The sequence below is a fragment of the Ambystoma mexicanum genome, chromosome 5p (assembly GCF_040938575.1).
Source record: "Ambystoma mexicanum isolate Mex_15411 chromosome 5p, UKY_AmexF1_1, whole genome shotgun sequence".
NCBI classification, from domain to species: domain Eukaryota; kingdom Metazoa; phylum Chordata; class Amphibia; order Caudata; family Ambystomatidae; genus Ambystoma; species Ambystoma mexicanum.
In genome coordinates, this window is record NC_090930.1 from 851,583,159 (window position 1) to 851,603,324 (window position 20,166).

The following is a 20,166-nucleotide window of genomic DNA, read 5'->3' on the forward strand; positions in this document are numbered from 1 at the left end:
TCGAGTAGTATCGCAAACTTACCATCGGTCGAAAGATATGCAATAAACAGCCAGGCACTGCCCGCGGTATTCCCCAAACCAGCGATCCCGTGCGGCTCAAAGAAAGCTAAGCTGGAGAGACCAATCCCCACGAAGAGACCACGCAACTCACAGATCTGGTGTGCAATTCAAATTACCACCGTCGCCAGTTCTTAAAAAACCGCTCCTCAAGCCGGCCCCTTGGGACTGGATAAAGGGGGCTCTATCTTCACACCGCCTTAGATAGCAATTACCAAAAGAAGCCGACATCCAACTGTGTCAAAAACCCTGGTCGTTGGCCTCATGGAACACCAGAGGTCATGCTCATCTGACTGACCACAACACTTTCGACCTGGGTCATTTTGATATTTTCTGTTTGCAAGAAACATGGCTCCAGGACACACCCTCAATGGATGGGTATGACATCGTGATCTCGCCAGCTGTAAAAGGGCTGTTAGGCCGTCCCTCAGCAGGCCTTCTCATCGGAGTACGGTCAGATCAAAATCTAAAACTGATCAGGACCACAGCCAGATCATACGGGATACTGGCGGTCCTAATTGAATGGAACCCCGCCTCTGAACCTTTAAATCTACGGTCAAAGCAATCCTCACCTCTGCCACTCGCTTTGATCACTACATACTGGAACCCGCAAAGAACAACAACGCCACTCTTTTGTCAAACCATGGCGGAGGTCATTGACGAGATCCTTATCGAATGGAACACTCCCTTCGTACTCGTATGTGGTGATCTCAACGCGAAGTGTGTCCAGCAGAAGAAAGACTCTAAAAATTCAACCGAGGTAACAGATGCGGAGCATAGAGGACAAGCATGGATGACCCTCATGGCATCCAGGAATCTACACAACGCTGTCTGGATCCGTGAAGGACAGTCCCATCTCTCGACCTGGGAGAGGGGCCGGTCGACAGCTACTTTGGACTATATTTTTGCGTCACAAGCTCTATGTGCAGCAATTCAAGACTTCCAAGTGGTCAAAACGGCTTCCAGCGACCACAATATGCTCACTATTTCATGGAGCTCTTCTGCGAGTAATTCAACTTATTATTTACCATCGGTTGAAACAAATCCCCAACAATCGTGCCTTCGACTGACTTTGGCCAATATTAGATCTATTACCGACCAGTACGTGGCGGAATTTTGGACTGATCAACCTCTTGTTCCACCTATCAGGCCGGACTACCTCCCCATGCTCCTAAAATATAGGCATCACTCGGCAGCGGGCCCGCCTATCCCCAAATCGTGCAACCACCAGTACGACAAGCAAACAGCTGGGAAGAAAAACGTCTTGAGAATTCTCAGAAGACGTGCCAAGGCAGACAGCACCGCTGCTGCATGGGATCACTGGAGAACTGAAAAGAAAGCCTACAAATCATGGATCAGAGCACGTCGAGCTGTTCTATACCAACAAGACGCTGAATCAATGATGAAAGTCCTAACTGCAAAAAAAAACGGCTGATTTTTGGTCCTTGGTAAATGCTTCAGAAGGATCCACAACTTATAGCATGAGCAACTCAGTTCCGGAACAAGTCTGGGTCACGTTTTTCACTGACCTGTTTGCTAGCCCGAGCCAGGATACAAACTCGTGCCTTGATTCCTCCGCTGCGCCTTGGATCGATCTCTCTGCAATATCAGACATAAGCACAGCCATCCAAAAGTTAAAATCATCAAGAGCCCCAGGCCCGGATGGCTTGTCGAATATAGATCTAAAGAAGCACCGTGATGAATGGGCTGCCTTCATGAGCATTCTGTTTGACCACTGCAGAACTACCAGACAGATCCCATTATCGTGGTGCAAAGCAACCATCATACCAATTTTCAAACAAGGAAGCAGAGAAGCCCCGGAAAATTATCGCCCGATTGCCCTACTGGACATTATGGGCAAACTGTTTGCCACTCTTCTTTTGGATCACTTCCACCGCTGGGAGAAAGCAGCCCCCTGCAGTGATCCCTACCAACTAGGCTTCAAGAAAAATGGCAGCACCGCATTGAACATTCTCATACTCACAATCCTAAAAGCCAAAATAAAGCAGGGTGCCCCTACGGTGTACGCGGCTTTCATCGACCTTTCTCAGGCTTTCGACAAAGTTGATCGACCAAGATTGTGGAGAAAGCTGGAAAACTGGAAGTGTCCACCCGCTGTACTACAGCCAATAATAGCCCTGCACACCAATACCTCGCTTAACGCCCGACTGAATAAACAGGGGTCCCTGTCCAGAAATATCCAAGCGCATAGAGGTGTTAAACAAGGCTGTCCCCTGGCTCCGGCACTCTTCGTGGCTTTTTTGGGGGACTATAAAGACTCGGAAGTTCTGGTGCGTAGCTTCCCTCCGAAGTTTGGCAATTCCCCCTTGTCCCGCCTGCTTTACGCCGACGATATGATCCTGTTCGATCAAACTCCGATCGGCCTTCAACGGCAGCTGGACAATTTGGCAACCTACATGACCACCAACAATCTCCAAATAAATCAGTCTAAAACCAAAATTATGGTGCTGTCCTCTTCTCGCCACCCTCCGAAAACCACCCGGTCTTGGTCAGTGTGCGAAACTAGAATCGAAGTGGTCCAACAATTTAAATATCTAGGTGTGTTCATAGATGGGTCGTCCCAAGAACTCAAAAGGCAGCAACATCTCTGGGCGAAAACTAAACAACTGACTTCCCAACTACGAGCACTTGATAGGAAGTATGGCAAATTCTCATTAATGCCAGCCATTAATTTCTACAAGGGAAAAATGGTCCCCACACTGACCTATGGCATGGATGCCATGTTTACCGTACCTCCCCAACTATGGCAAAAACTAGAGGCCTATATATGGAAGTCTCTTTTAGGCCTTCCGAATGCAATTCCTATTGAAGCGATCAGACGAGAGTTGGGCCTTCTGTCGCTAAGCGCCACCGTCAGTGGGGCCGCACTTGCCCTATTTAGGAAAACCTTAATTAAAGACAGCTTGCCAATCTTTAAAATTATTGGGCAGGAATTGGAATCAACTAACACCAAGACGGTCCAAAAATGGGTTCACCTTCAAAAAACCAAACTGGAAGACCTGCAATGTTCACTCAATGACTTGATAACGAACCCGCAAAGAGTAAGTGAAAAACTGAAACTGCAGGACTGGATTACCACCATTGACAAAGCAGCTTCCATCAAGTGCCTAAACCACCTTCCACCAACCTATAATAAATTGAAACTTCCTATGGCGTACTGTCTGAGATTCCCAGACAAAAAACTGCGCTCAACATTTTTAAGGGCACGTTTAAACTTGCTCCATACTCGAGAAATCCTAGGGAGAAGACGGCTGGCCAGTTCAATTACATGCAGACTGTGTGAAGACCCTGATTCTGTGGAGAACATCCGCCATCTTCTCCTAAACTGTCCGGCTTTGAAGCAAATTCGCACTCCGTTTTTGACTCTGTTATGGCTTGACTCGGTCCTGATCGATGAGCACACGTGGTGGTGCCGTTTGATATCTGGCGAAAAGTCCCGATGGGCGGTAGTCACGGCCAAAATATTGGAAGCAGCCTTCATCAAACTCGGCGTCGTAACTTAAAGCGACCGGCCGGTCTTGGATTTTCAATGGACATTTTTCTAATCACAGAGGATTTTCTCTCTGTCCAATTTTGAGAACATCTTTGAATTTAATACCTTGAGACTTACCTTTGCGCACTTTTCTTTTGACGTATATCAACTGTAATTAACAACTTCTTGTAAAAATCATTTTTCCCTTGATTACATACAAGTAATAAAAAAAATAAAATAAATAAATAAAGATGGATAGGAGTTAGATGGGCTGTGGGACAAAGGGGGATACCATGTCTCACGATTGGTTGCTTCTCCCCCACTCCCGTGGACTCCATACCCAGGTGATCCTCTCTCGCTTGTCCACGCCCAGGGTCGGGATCCAAAAGTGATGGCCTTTCCTAACCATGTGAGTATGGGATCCCCGGGGAATGGGTTGTGAAACACCCTCTGGTTTTTCACAGTGTGAAGGGGTGTGTGTGTGTGTGTGTGTGAAGGTGTGTGCGAAGGGGTGTAAATGTGCAGGTGTGCCAGATTTGTAGGTGTGAAGGTGTGCAAATGTGCAGGTGCGTAAATGCGCAGGTGCACAGGTGCGCAGATGTGCAGATGTCATTAGTGGTGACTGTGCTAAAACTCAGTACTGACAGAATTTTCTTGGAAGGCAGGTTACTTATTTACCTGCTGGAGGAGTATCGCTGTTGCTGCATTTTAAGGACAATAATGACGGGAGCAAAGGTGAACTGGTCTCCTCTTCAGTTGGAATTTTAGGCTGATGGTGATTTTTACTGGGCCTCCTCAGTCATCCGGCTGCCTCTCTTCATGTGCTGGACCAGGCCTTCATTTGTGGGACTGCCTCCAGGATATTGTATCGCCAGCATCCTGCTTTACTGCTGTGGTTGTGCCCAGCCTCAGTGCTAATCGCTGTCATTGTCTGGAAAGGTGCTGAAAACCCACCTCATTCGCTCTTCAAGACTGTCCTGGGTGGCCCCCACTATAATCTTTGTTGTCGAAGCATTGTCTGTGGATGGGTCGCCTCTTTGATTGTCGAGCTGTTTGGACCTGCTTTGCCTGGATCTCTCACCTTTTCTTCGCTGTCGATTTTGCTTTTCACTTCAGGTTCCCACTCAAGTCATGCTCTTATCCTGTTAATTGCACCTGAAAAGAAGAGTTGCACACAATGTCTTTTTTGGCCTTTCGGAATTGACTTTTCTGGAACTGACACTATGGGAACTTACCTCTGGCCCTGGGGTGGTGGGTTATTCATGATTTGTTCTCTGAGGGGTCCTTATGGCCAAGGCTTTTTACGCAGACAGGTTTCAAATGCATTTTCCCCATTGGTTTCCACTGGGGCGCATTCTACTGGGCAGCATTTTCTTCTAGGGCTGCTGGGTTTCAAAACCGTGCCTGGAGCTCATCGTAAGAGTCTCCTATGCCGACCGCTGGGGTTGTTTGCAGTCAAATCTGCACTAGTGGGTAAAACTGATTTACCAGCCCTTTCCCCATACACGAAGATTGCCTTCTGACTTTGTCCCATTTATTCCTATGGGGCATATTCACTCTTCTAAAGTGACTTTTGGGGTACTTACCTGCCCCCAAACCCTAGGCAATGTTTCCTGTATCCAGTGAGTTTAAGGATAAGTACTAGATTGTTAGCTTACACCTGTGATTTTATATGCATTTTTAAAGTCTTGTCTTCAGGTTCTGCAAAAGTGAATGCCTGATGTCAAAGCAACTTTTACAAGTGACATGTCTCTATTTTTCCCTGAAGTGTAATGACTTAGTGCTCTCATGATAAAAGTATCTTGTCTTTTTGTGGCCTTGTCTGGGTTTTTAGCGATGCCTTCTCCTCTCTAGGCCCTATACAACTGTGCACATTTATTTTTCTCCAAAATGCTACAAATACTTCTAGAAATCATGTGACTGCGTTGATATTGACACCTGGGGTACTGTAGTGTCTATTAATCGAGTGGCTTAATGCCAGGCTCCCCAGTCCGCCCAACACCGGTCTCTATATGTAATGTACCTAACACTAGCAGACTTACAATGCAATATAGTGGTGTGTTGGGTCAATGACAATTTACTTTTATGTGCATACCCGAAGTAATATTTACTGAAAGCTACTGAAAGTTATGTTGACTTATAGTGCTTATGAGGCATATTTGTAACTTAATAAAGGTGCATATTTTTCAGAATACTAGTGTGAGGAGGCCCCAAAATCCCAGATAGGTCCAGAGGTATCTAACTCAGTCCAAACAAGACTGAATGATGAGTAGATAAAGTGCACAGCAAAAGAACAAGTTACTTACCAACTGGTAACGTTCTTTCGACTGGATGTTCCTCCAACGTATTCCATATCTTTGACATGTAATGTCTACCGCTGTGCACTTCAGAAACTATTTCAGCAGAGGATGTCCTGCTTCGATGGCGTTGGGTCGATGTCCCTCGAAGACCTCCGTCGAGGATGACGTGTTGCAGAGGTTACAGCGGTTTGGTTCCCACATCATCCTCATTGCTCCAGATTGAGCCAGGAGAACATGGTACCAGGACCTTCTAGAAATGTCCATCTGCCCTCCATGCCGTCTTCCCTTCCGAGAGGATCTGATCTTGCGTGCGCGAGGGGAGGTGCGGGGGGAAGAAAGAGTCAGGTTCTCCATGCAGAGGTCAAGACACTCAACCTTCACGCTTGGTATCTGAAAAGTTGAGGTATAAGGATTGGGACCTCCCGAATGACGTGATGGAGGTGATGCTTTCGGCCAGGCGGCCTGCAACAAAATCCCAGTACTGTTGCCGTAAGTTCTGCGACTGGTGCAGAAATCACAATGTAGATCCTTTTCAGTGCTCCATTCCTACGCTCGTCCGAAGAATGTTCTTACTTTAAGATTCCTTTTAATTTCCCAGTTTCTTAAAGGACTGACTAATGTATTCCCGCCGTTCCCTTTCCAGGTGCCGGTTTGGGATTTGAATTTGGTTTTGAAATGTCTCATGGGTGCTCCGTTTGAAACTTTGCACTCTTGTCCTGTGAGATTACTGTCCTTCAAGACTGTGTTCTTGGTTGCAGTTACTTCCGCTCGCAGAGTGAGTGAATTGCAGGCACTTTCATCTAAGTCACCCTTTACTGTGTTTCACAAGGACAGGGTTGTACTGCGAGTACCTCCCTCTTTTCTACCTAATGTAGTATCCGAATATCATTTGAGTCAAAGGTAGTTCTTCAATCTTTCTACCCTCCTCCTCATCCTGGTAAGAAAGAGGAGCGACTCCATCGGTTGGATCCCAGGAAAAAACAAGTTACTTAACGTTCTTTCAACTGGCTGTTTCTCCAACGTATTCCACATCACACTCCCAGCCTGCCCCTCAGGAGAATTTCCTATGCGATTGCAGCTTCCGTTTCCGTAAGGTTAAGTGCAGTCCAGCAGGCATAAAACTGGTGCCACACGTTCGGAGGGAAAAAACTTAAACTGAGGCTAGGGCGCCGTACGTCCTATGTATAACATCCGGTGACGTCGCGCACGACAGAGGCCTTCGAAGGACATCGACCCGACGCCATCGACGCAGGACGCCCTCTGCCGAAAAAGTTCCCGAAGTGCACAGCTGTGGACATTACATGTCAAAGATGTGGAATACGTTGGAGGACACAATCCATTCGAAACCTGCTTTATTCACATCAAGACAAAGCCAGGACAGCAAACAAGTATTCAAATCTCGCTGGTCCCAATATGTTAATCAAAAACAATTGCTTAAGTATTAAAAACGTCCCATAAACGACATCACAACATGAGATCAGTTCACAAAACGTACGGGGAATAGTGATGGGTTAGTGGGTTTGGCTACATATAGAATCCATAGGGGTTACATATTTCATTGGGTTACAAGCATCTGATGGCTCCACCTGGAACCACTTCTATATAAAGGTTAAAATACATCATCACTACGACAAGTGGTTGGTTGGCATACTTTTCATGGCAGCTCGACACTAAGGATTTTGATAGATTGGCTCCTTACCAACCAACTTCACTTGACCGGTTGTCAAGATATGAGCCAGATGTAGAGTGGGGGAGAGCGGGACATGGACTGCTTCTTCCAATTAAAAGTTACCATCCCTCCTTCTCAGGCCATGAGATCGGGCAATCCCTTTATACTTGGCTTTATCTGGCGACTCGTGTCAATGTGTGCATTTAGGGAGTACTGCAGGTGTCCCATCTATGTTTGCTTCTAATGAATGGCCAGTGTTCTCTGTGTATGGGTCACATGCTAAGGGACAGTGTATGAAATTGAATTACCTTCTATGTACTGAAGCTTTAGCTAATAGTAATGTGCGTGTGTTGTGTTTTCTCTTGCCACCAGAAACACTCCAGTAATTCTTCATGAAGACTTTTGGCTTATTGTTTTACTGCACCAAGCTAATAAAGACTGGTTGTGCTCTTATAAAACCGTGATCTGGGAGTATGCTGCTTGCATCATGGGAATTGCTACCCCGTGCCCTTGTTGTGCCGTACCAATCCTCCATTATTTCACTCAAACCTTGGCAATAGCTGCTAGCCACTGTCTAAGCTCTGCACAGATATGTGTTTTGAGGATTCAGCCTTTTGAGCTTTTTTGAGCAAGTCTTGAGGCCTTTGCTATTTCGGAGACATGTTGTGGCTTCCATCTTTAAGAAGATTGCTGCCCAATTACAAATTTGTTTCCCTGTTAGTGAGCTATATTTGCATGTAGTTCATGTTGCATTTATCTTATACATTGATCATGTTGGTGTTCTTCATGTCTATGGATGCTTATGTTAATATTCTTCATGTCTAAACACTTATTTTACATATTACACATGTTCTTCATGGAGTGCATGTTTGCCTTGTGTCTAATGAATGTGATTTTACTGTTACGTTAGTTTAAATGCTTTTGTCATTTTCAGCTCACATGGTCCCCAAGCCCAGCTGTACCAGTGGGGGATAAGGGAGGAAAGGCTGTCTAAGGGAGTAACGTTTCCCACCTTTGCGGTATTGGTGCATGGGGGCGAGGGAGAAGCTATGGATGATGTATTCATCGGCCTCCCAACACCTGTGTGGCGTTTTCTCTAGAGACAAGTATGTGGATTAACTACCTTTTAGCCAGCCTACTTTTGTACCCTTGTGTTAAGTCTGAATGCGCACTTGTGTTAAGCCTGACTGTTCCATCACACTATCCTAATTAAAAAAGGCCTGGCTTTCAATTACGGGTTGAGTGCACTATCTCACCTAAAGGTTAGCGGTTGTACAGCCCTCAAAGAGTAGTTTAAAAAAAAAAACTTAACACTGTACATCCGCCATGCAGGACTGCAGTCTAGACTAAAGAATTGTGTGAAGACATGTCTGGTCCCCATCAGAGCCACCATAAACTTAACTCTATCCTACCCTTTCATCATAAATCCATTTAAACTTGGTGACACACTACAAAACTACTGCCGAATGGGACACCCTGTCAAACTGGATATTAAATGTATGCCTCCTATTGTAATGATTGTATGTATATTGGCCTACGCCAAGTTGCTTAAAACTGTACGCGAATAATTCTCTATGGCAAGGTCTTGACCTTAGAAATTGATGTAAGCCGCCATCTTGAATCAAGCCGCCATTTTAGGTTCTCTTGCTGTGTAAAAGTCACCCTGTACGTCAGAATGGTGGACGATACCATTCCGAACAGAATCTGGTCATCATGACCTCAGTGCAGCTAATGTATAACTTGCCTGCAGGCCACTTGTTAGGGTCGCAAACTGAGACCTTGTCCTTCTGTTGACCTGTGTGTAAATGGATTACCTGTATCAATGGAACTGATCTATGCACATACTGATGAATATATTAAAGTTGACCTGGCAGAGACCCTAGACCAGTAATACATTCATGGAATGGTTAACCCGCGAAGGGGTTGGACAAAAGGCTGGAGAAATGTATATAAACCTGATTGTCCCAATGTACAGTCTCTCACTGAATACATCGAACCCTGTTGAAGTTCGTTGTGTTGTACTGAGGGCCGATAACTATCCGATCTGTCATTGGCTTTGTCACTGCTTGACCTTAAAATAAAGTACTTTGTATGTTCCATTGTAACCGGTGTTTGGTGTGTTTACTTTGGGCTTCCCGGCCTCATATTATTTTTCTGTTTTCACAACCCCAGCCCGCTTCCCAAGCATTTTCTTCATCGGCAAGTCATTTCATGCTTGAGCGCATATCTAGCACCCACATATATACCTACCAGGCACTTTGCAATTGGTCGATCAGCTACTGCCTGCTTTACATGCTTCATGGGCACCACTGTCTGCCATCTCCATCCCCCGCCCCTAAACCCTTCTTTTTCCTAAATGCAAACTTCTTTGATCCATCAGCTTGCATATTTAAACTAACATGCATCAATTTGTCTGTTTACTCTCCCAGAGTAAAAGAAAGAATCCTGTGCACCATCTCCATACCGCTGTATTTTGCCTCCTGCCCAGGAAGACCATTTGTCAGACACGCCATCAGGCCTTCTCACATCACATTCGTAACAAGAGTTGTTGTGAATCTTCACACTCTATATAGGATTCATAACCAGCATCATAAACTTCAATCATTGCGTGTCTCATTTCCCTTTCCATGTTTCATTATAGGTCTCGTCTCACTTTCTCCTGTGCCCTTTCGCAAGTATTATTTATTCCCAAACCCATGCGTCTAATGAATCTTGTTTCAGTCCCCATCTTGGATTTCGCTGCTGCTTATGCACTTGTTGCTTATTTGTATTGGCTTATCTTGTTTTCATTGCTCATAAAACCCTGTAAAGCACCTGTTCTATTAAACTTATTTTGTTTATTATTTTATCCATCCAATAATGTATTTAGTGTCAATGTGCTAATATGGGGAAAGGGGATATTGCATTAGGCGGATAGACAGCACAGATATGGTCTTTTTTTTAAAAAGCAAAAAAAAAAAGAAATTGAGATCTAGCAGAAAGGATATTTTTATTGGGCTAGTTAACATTTTAGTTGCTAGCTTTCAAGACAACATAGGTTCCTTCCTCAGGAACCTCTTGGCAGGGTGGGGGGTGGGGCCTGGGTACGGGGCACTGAAAGAGCCACAAAACATCTGGATGAGCAAGCATAATAAGGATATCCTCCTCGCTCGACCACGTGCCTGCTGTTGTTCCATCTTTATAAAAATAATTAAAAACCATACCTAATGTGTATGTCCCATACCTACAGCCGCTCGTTGTTGGTCAACATTTTAGTTGCGACAGCCACTAAGGCAGCTCCCATTCCCAAACCTTTGGTATCCATACCATTACCACGCATTCTTGCTTCACTCTACCTTTCCCATTAGTGTTCTGATGCACCCAAACCATTTATTCTCTCCCACTGATTGTTACCTTTACTAAATCAGCCGATTTCATAGCACGTGCTGGTAGATGCAGGTTAGACGATTCCCATTAGTAAAAACTCTGGGGTTTTGGAAGTTATGCTGCTTGACAGCAAACACATGGATTTTTATATAAAGAACTGGACAAAAGCTGAAACAGTGTTATTTTTTAGAAGACAACAAAAAGTAATGCAAGTGACGATTCACTGTCAAAATCACGTTTCTATACAATGTATAAACGAAGCTGCACATCGTATCTTACCATGTTATTGGCCCAGGCAATAAGGTTTCCCCTCCATTTTACATTTGTTATGCTTCCTTCTCCTTCATGTAATACAGAGGTCTTCCATCTATTTAGCCAGGTTCTGTCATATAACATTAACTGCAGAGATAAAAACCAGACATGGGTTTAATTATTACATTTCTCGTGTAATGTATATGCTCCTATGTCACTTTTAGCACACGCTATCCAGGATATCAGTCTTTCATATTGACTACTGAGCCCCAGCTTCCAAGAAACAGTTTCTTGTCGAATTCTGAGGTGCGCATCAGCGTCCATGGAGTATGTGTATATGAGGGGAGGGGAGGTATCAAATTACACAAGCAAATCCTTTAGATTATGAATTTCATCATCACAGATATGCTTGGCTATCAATTCCGAGCCTAACTGCGACTGGACAAGTGTCACATTATAAAAGAATGCCATGTGTCTGCAGATGCCGACAGCCATGACAGTATGAGCACAATAGGAAAGAATTCATCATCTTCAATGTAATGAATGGTCAAGTTGTTTACACGAGAAGGAGTTCCACTGTCAGAGCAGCAAAACAATACAGGGCCAAGTAAATGCTCATCTTGTTTTTAATAGAGAAGCCATCATCGAGTAGAATGCTGAAAGTGAAGCTCCTTGGTGAGCGGAATACTCAGTGCTTTGGCAGTCGGGGTGCTCCCCCTTTCCCTTTCAATAGGACAAAAGCAAACCAGGGCATTCCCGGCTCCAGGATTCTACATCATCTACCTCCTGATTACTAATCTTGAACTTGTCCACAGCTGGTAAAGAAAGCACTGGGTGAAAGCAGGAAAGAGGATAAGCTATCCACTTTGAGGGGTAGGTTGGGAGTGGGATGAGGAATCTCTAAAGGAGAAAAGACTATGTCCGAAAGAACATTACCAAGGCAAATTAATGTGTTATTCTAATAGATTCCTTCCTCCCAATGCATAACAGTACCTGGAAGGAGACGAGTGAGGAAGCATCACCTGTAACAGAAAACTCTGAAAAGCTGCACAATCAAAGCAGGCCTCTTAACTTAATGAGGAATCCAGGCAGTAATGCTTAGCAAACGTGTGCATAGAAACCCACATAGGTAGCCACCAGGCCTATGGCAGAATGGGTAACAATACACCCCCACCCTCCCAGTCAATTTGTTGCGCAGCTTGGAGCATTCAGAAAGGACAATCAATCTATGCTGGGGTCGCTTTCTAAAAGCCCTGCCAGACCATGCTCTAGCAAAAGCCACCAAACATCTGGTAATCTGTCCTAATGTCCCTTCCTACAAGAGAAATAGTAGTGGCAAGCCTTCTTTGGGTCCAGACGATGAAACCTCTCCTCCATCTTAGATGGCTGATGTGGAGGTTAGTAAACAGAAGATGGATCTTCTGTGCTAGGTTAAAGTCTAACACAATCTTGGGAAGCAAGAACAGCCTCAATATCTGGGTCACTTTCTCCTTTTAAGTCAATGGGTTAAGGAGGCTTCACAGACCGGGCCTAGCGTGCACACCCCGGGCTAGTAGAAGCAATGACAAGCAGGAAAATAAGCGTGAGCTGCATCCAAGGGCACACAAACTAAGCTATTGAACAGGAGAAGCATCTTCTTAGAAAGCTCCTGCTCTACGATGTCTGAACTCATACTGGACCTTTGCCATTGAAGGAGTGGACAACTAAAGTACCTCTACAGCTTTGGCAATGGTCCTCTGAAATGACATACTGGGGTTTGCATAGGGCAAAGTAAACTCCATAGAGGTGTCCGTGTTAAGTAGCATTGAGGTGCCTACTGCCCGGGTCATGGGCACCAGTAGGTGGAGCCAATCGGGGCTAGAGGGGATCAAGTCTCCAAGTTTAGGGTCAAATAGGAGGTCATAGGCATGAAGTTTTAGGCCAAAAATGTGTCTCTGCTGTACTCCGAAGGCACAGTGTGCACTGGCTTCAGCATTGGCACAGAGGGGAAAGCCATCGACACCTGGGCCTTGGCCAAAATATTCAGGATTTAGCACCAGAGATCCTCCCACTGCTGAGTGTAGAAGCTGGCGGGTCAGGTAGCGTGTGGTCATTTCAGTAAGTGAGAATTCCTCCGAAGAATCAGTGTCGCTATAGCAGGAATGACTGAGGCTAAATGATTCAGAGAAAAAAAGGTTTGTTACTTGGAAGAATTGCTGTGGGAGCTGGACCTGCGCAGTGCTTTTTGTTCTTTTTTCCCCTTTTTTCACAATCACGAGAGCGAGACTCCTTCGGTTCCTGGGACTTCTGCAAAGAAGTGGATTGGTGATGAGCATGGTGACCCATTTATAGAGTGTCTGGAGGTGCAAGGACTAACGGGGCACCTGCAGTGCTCCATGTCATGATAGTCTGACAAGCACTTGTGGGGATAAAACAAATATAACTGGGGATTTCTGCAAAGGTTATGACTCGGATAAGGAAGGTTTAGGACATGGGAGCACAGCTACTCTGACAGTGAATTATTTTTAAATGCATGTTCTTAGTACACAAATCCCAGCATCATAAAAGAAAACCTGTTTCTGCCATATACAAGCTGCCGGCATCCTACCCTAAGAGCCATTGGATCACAATCATCCTGCTTATTGAAGCAACAGGCACCCAGGAAAGAGTCGGAGGCCTTTCGTTTGCTGGCCGAGCCTCTAAAATCTGGGGCAACGTCCTTATGCCTCTACGTAGTGAACGAGGTCGTAGTTTTCTGTGAAAATCTCAAAACCCTCCGCTTTAGGTCCTTCAATTATTCCATTGCGATTGCTTAATGTCATTCTGCTGAACACCTTTTTATTTGTCTTCCACAGTGCCAAGTTGCCCTAGTGGTCAAGGTTTGTGCTCAAGAAAACCTGCACACACTACATTACATAACTTTGGTTTCATTGATTCTTTGCATGGCTTAAATCCAGAGTCCTTTGGAGGCAGACAGAGGGTCAGGGTCATCACCATGACATAGGGTGGTGGGAACAGGGACCACTCCCACCCTCTGGTGTGAGGCCTACCAAGGTGCATGCCAGAGCCTGTCCTACCCCAGTAGTGGGGTGAGGGAGTTGGAAAGTCCTCAGTCCCTGATCCTCTTGGATGCGTCTAGAATGTAATGATCAGCACAACATTCGAACTATCCGGGCCTGCATGCACTGCCAAACAAAGAAAATTCCGCAGGAGGAAACCAACGACTTCCATGCAGGTTCCAACAGTGCTACAAAAGAAGAAAAGCAGTACAAACCACGGCCAGAAGCTAAATGTCAACTCGACATCCATCGGAGACCATAATTGAAACGGTTTGAATTACTGTGAACCAGAAGAAAATGGGGCTTAGAGGGTTTTATGACATTTCACTGCAGTGGCCCACCCGGGGGCTAAAAACAGCCTCGGATTGGACCATAGAGTCAGGTGGAACACGCAACCAATGGGGGGTGGAGGAAAGGTTGAAGGAAGGGGGGCATGGGTTTAAAAAGCATGTGGAAGCGACAGGTTGGGGTGTTTCGGGGGAGAAGAGAGGTGGTCTGAGTGATCAGAAGGACGACGGGAGGCAGACCAGATCGCTGAAGTGTCTGTGGAGAAGTTGGATAGGACTAGTGCAAGTGAGGTACCTTGTGTGAGAGAGAATGGTACAGATTGGAAAGAGTACAGCTGTGATTGTGATATAAGTGAGTGAGCGGTAGTGGAGTGCGGTGCGAGAGGTAGGTGAGGGAAGGGAGAGTGTGGAGGGTGAGAGTAGATGAGACGGAAAAAGAGTAGGGAGAGGAAGAGAATAGGCAGAGGGAAGAGAGTAGGGAGAGGTGTGACAGGTGGAGGTAGAGTGGGGAGTAAGAGGAGAGGAGTGTGAGAAGATCGGAGGGAAAGAGGAGGAGAGGTGTGGGAGAAAAGAAGGGTGAGAAGGTAGGAGCGAGTGGAAGGTATGAGTAGAAGGTGGGAGAGTAGGAGGGAGGAAGTCTAGAGGGGAAGTAGGAAGGGGAGCAGAGTGAAGAGGTGCAAGATCGAGCGAGAGACCGAGAGAGAGCGAGAGAGAGAGCGAGAGACCCAAAGTTACAGTCCTAAAAAACGTAATTTGTTGCATAATTACTATCCATTAGGCGTTAGTAACTTGGTTATTACGAAAAACGAATTGTATGTGTACAGTGTTAATATGATGCCCGGACCGTTAATTGGATTCCTGAACCTGGATATTCACATAGGATTTCGTATCTAAAGCATAGGTCCCTCTAGAACACCCGTCTCAGCATTTAGTCATTTTGAATACCTAGTGTACTCCTATAGCTGGCGCTGCATTCATTCACCTCCCCAGTCTGCTTACATCAAGCACAGCTAAGGTGTTGTGCTTTCCCCTTCACACTAATATATGCTTGACGTTTCCAGGTCCTTTCCTCGAAGTCAGAGCATCTACTGGGCAGCATTTATTTACAAATTCGTCAGCCGACTTGGTTCCATCACGGGACCTGGCTACTATGATTCATGGTCTAACAGTAGACATTGTTCCGTTGGCGGCATCTCAATCAGTTTCTATTTCAGCCCTTGACTCGGTCCCTGAACTAAACGGTGGGCAAGAAGAAACATTGGGCAACAATACTCCCATAGCCTCAGGTTGTTATACTCAAGTTAGTGGACCCAAAACAAAAACGCCTAAAAATGGCTTTAGTGTTAAGAACACAGACTATTGCTGGGACAAGTGCAGAAGCACGACATTCATCTACAGGAAGAACGTTATCCCTTGGAGAGCAACTTTATTAATGATGTTAGTCTTCTAGATCTGGCCCTTATACTTGCCACAGAAGAGCAGGATGTTTATAGTGTGAGGAAGGTTGGCTCAAATAGGAATGACAGCTCAGGAGCCATAGGCTAGTGGTTATGGAGGATATGCCCTCCTTTCTGACTGAACACTACTCCGGCTTGGAGGAAGACATGTGTTCTTCCGTGAGCTCAGTGTGTACTACCAATTTGCATCACATACTGTGGGAGCTGGATAACAATGTAAAACTGTCTTTCCGTCTGTCTCTGCTCTTAACATGGTGTTGAGCTCATTTGGGTCATTAATATCAAGTATGAAGTAAGATCCCATACCCTGTCACCAAGTGAAATAATATTGAAGCTGGAACTGATCGCCGCCCCTTTGAGGTCCCCCAAGAATAATTTAGACCAGAGACCTATTGATGACCCTAAGGCTTTGCAAGGGTCTCAATCAGAGCAAGGCCCTAAACCCGTTGATGCAAGCACAGTAAATGGAACTGTATCAATTGCTAGTACAATTACAGCCCAAAACGGCCACCAAGAAATCAAAAAATTAAGGAAAGCAAGAACTAAGCAAAGCTCGAGAAAATGCTTGCAGAACCTGCATCTCATGGAAGAGGCGGCCTGTAGAGACCTAGGAGGTGATGATGAAGTACTCGCGGCAAAAGATTCTGCAAGTGAATTCTAATCTGTTTTGCAAGATAATTTCAAGGTAAAAGTAGACCAGCAAAAAACAACAATTCTTCAATGGCGGAATTGGATGAGCATCCATCTATGGATATATCTAAACTCAGTAGAGTAACATCTACATCATATAACATCTACATCATGTAATAGGGGACACAGACTGAACAAATAGCGCGTTCAGTGGAATCTCAAACAATGGAAAAAGATTCTACTCAAAGTTTAGCAACTTAAGTTCCCGGGTCCATCAACTGCTGCCTCCCGTTCCCCAGACCATGTTCTTGGTTAGTAACAGACTGATATAAAATGACAGACACAGTGACAGGAATGGTGAGCCACACCAGCTTCGGCTGGAATTTCTTTTACATACGATAATACTGTTATTTTAAATTGCATGAAGTATTGAAACTGTTCCACAAAGTAACGTGCCTCCGGTTGCTAACATCTACAGACATAGACTTTGTATATTTTGTTGAAAAAAACAGATCTAGTGTAGCTACCCATCAAGTCAAAAATAGTTATTAAAAATGCTATTAGTTAAACTATTCGGAAAATGGGATAGGACCTTTCCCCGTAGTATGAGGAAAGGTCTTGTAGATATGAGCGGGCTAAGCCGTTTTCACATCCAGGAGGTAAGAGTGGAGCTGAGAGTCATGTGAGGGGGCACGTCGCAGCAAGATCTGTTGAATTAGCCAGTGCCTCCGACTCAAAACGTAATAATCGCGATGATTGCTGATGGCGCGCCATCTCTGTTGTAAAGGACTTTGGAAGATCGGGCGACAGGGGAACGTGCCTTTAACAAAAAGCCATCTGTGAAAAATCTTTCAGTACTCTCATGGAACTCGAGGGGTTTAAACATATTTTTAAATAATGAAGGTGTGGGAAGGGTACACATAGCATCTTATTGCAAGACGTCTTGTTGCAGACATCATTAGCTAGAAGATGAATATGTAGTAATTCAACAATCTGAAACGTCATCAGATGTTCTGTTTGTTGCCATCCAAAGTGACGTCTTATTGAGTCACGCCGTTCTCTAGAGTACACATGAGTTATTGGAAGTAAAACGACTCTACCCTAAACCTAGTACTTCCAATGAATGTATACTGGAATGCCACATCATCCTCTCTTGCTACCCAGGTCATGGGAGACTTCCTGGGAAGTCATTAAGGCAGGAATGTTGTTATTGGTGGTGATTCTCTCACATGGGCGGACATCTCAACCCGGCTGTTCCCCCAAACATAAGCATGCGAAGAAATAGACAGACCTTTTTGATGATCGGAACCTATTCATTACCAATCAGGTAAACATACATGGAAACATTGAATGTTTACTACGTGTATTGTTCACCTGGTTGTATCGCCCTTGCCGTTTGGTATGTGTGACGCCTTCACAAATCCTGGACACACAGCTAGGAACCATAATATCCTGAGTGCTTTTAAACCAATGAAAGTGTGCAATAGCAACTGAGCCAAACCAATCCATCGGTTGATCCAGGTAGAAACAGGACTGCAAAGAGGATCCATGACCCAGAAGTCTTTAATATTCTGATGAGATTCACTCGAGAAATCATCAGTTGAGAGCAAACTTTCAGAGATGACCTGGCCAAAAGCAGATCATCATCTTCCATTAGAGAAAGATGGTAAACCTATGCTGTGCAGGATCATTACCAAAAACTCACGCACCTTCCGGAATGGCATTAATGAGATCCTCGGTGCAATGCAGTAGCCACGGAAGTGTGGGAGACATCTTTTGGCCCTATGTAGACCATCAGAATAGAGCGACACTGCCCAACAAGACACCTTCCCCAAGTTTAAAATTCAAGGTTGAAGATATTGAAAATCATATCAAAAAATCATCAAACTCTAGAGCACCAGTTCCAGATGGACTCGGTAATTACATCTTTAAAAGTGATCCCGCTCCGTGGGCAAATGTGTTATTCATTACTGTAAGAATATGCTTATTGCTTAATCTACACCTTGCACGAGGATACATGTCTACAGGTGAGGCTGAACGGGCAGGGTAGCTTAACTAACAACTGTGCAACCCACAGAGGACTCCGCCATTGTTGTGTCCTTGCTCTCTGCCTGGTCATCCTCCATCTAGCGCACCTTGGAAACTCGTTGCTAAGCCCGGCTCCTGCGCAACTATTGGATTTTTCAAAGTTATAACCGCATAACAGTTATATTCTTATCTTTTGAAAATGAATCATATTCGTGTTACTTCTTTCTAACGTTTGAACAATAAAAAAAAGAATTGTAGCATTATGCCATCTGGAGTAAAGCCACACGGTGGAGCCACAGTCTAAGGAATATCAGGAGGGCTGACGCAAAATACACTAAATATTAAATGATGAAATCAGTTTACCTCGCACGAATGCGAATTGTGCACAGCACAGCAACGGTCAACATATTGCCGACGAAGGGTAGACGGTATTTTGAAAGCCAGAGTTGACACTACTCTACTTGATGACAGGACAAAGAGACGCTGAATTCTGATATCGAGGTGTCGAGACAGGCAAATGTTTGAAGACATCAAGTTGCACAAGAACTGCGGTTCTGGAATTCAAGTGCAGGCAAGATTCTATCATATCTAGTGCTTTAAGTGGGATAAGAAATGGAGGGAGGGCTCTGGCATGGGGCGTGGCCTAAAGGAGGGCCAAGTGACTCAATAGCCACCTGTCCTAAATAATGTATCATGAGGCCCTGAAAACATGTTCTTTTGGTCAGCATTTTCTCAGTTGGTCTTGTCGACATACTGTAAGTAAAGCGCCCTCTGGTTCAGTTTCTAAATAAATTCGCTTTTCTTTCAGTATACAAGCAATCCAATCAGTGAGTAAAACACCTTTAGTCTGTAAAACAAGCAATGGCAACAGTTTGGGCGTTTGTGTAGGCATGGGAAAGGCACTTGCCAGGTAGTGGTGGTATTAACTGTTTATTGATGGTAGCAAGTGCAAAGTGGTGCGGAAACCTGGGCATCTAATACCATTGTGTGGCAAATTCCTACAATTATACACAAGCCAAAACTGTTGGCATTGCCAATGCTTGTTTTTAACGGGATTATAAAGTAGTGTGGTAGCCCCTCTACTGAGAACTAACATGGGTCAAATACCCTGTTCTATGGACGTTCTTCCACTCAAGAGGGTCTACAACCATGTTTTAGCTTACTGCACCCTTCACAGAGGAGAAATAACCATTTGCATAAGTTTGGTCCCACCCACAAGGGCAGTCCAGCACGGAAATGCTACGCAATTCTCTTCTGAACAAGAGTACTATAAGCAACCCCAGACACGTGTCATGGTACCCATGTTCGTTCTCAGTAGAGGGGCTCCCACACTCTAATTTTTTTTAACAGGACTTTGGTGAAGGACACGTAGAGTTCTAATACATTGAGTGACTGAAGGCAGAACTGGTTAAGACATTTTTATTACACTAGTAGTGGGCTTACAACTCCAATTGAGTCATTAACTCACAGAAGACAGGTTTGAAAAAACACTGGCAAGCACTGCGAACTGCAACGTTTGATGGTAAGGCCTGATTAAAGCAAATAAGTTCCCATGAGGAGGTGTTTGAGTGGCCATAGGAATTTGCATG

The 20,166-nt window shown here is 44.9% G+C and overlaps 1 protein-coding gene across 2 annotated transcripts in view; it reads right to left on the reverse strand.

The window, feature by feature from the left end:
- VPS41 (VPS41 subunit of HOPS complex) overlaps window positions 1–20,166 on the reverse strand; it is a 1,668,740-nt gene that overhangs the window by 915,204 nt on the left and 733,370 nt on the right. For both annotated transcript variants that reach the window (XM_069613279.1, XM_069613280.1), the window contains one exon: window positions 11,165–11,284. In XM_069613279.1, the coding sequence (XP_069469380.1) occupies window positions 11,165–11,284 (120 nt within the window). The remainder of the gene's footprint in view (window positions 1–11,164; window positions 11,285–20,166) is intronic.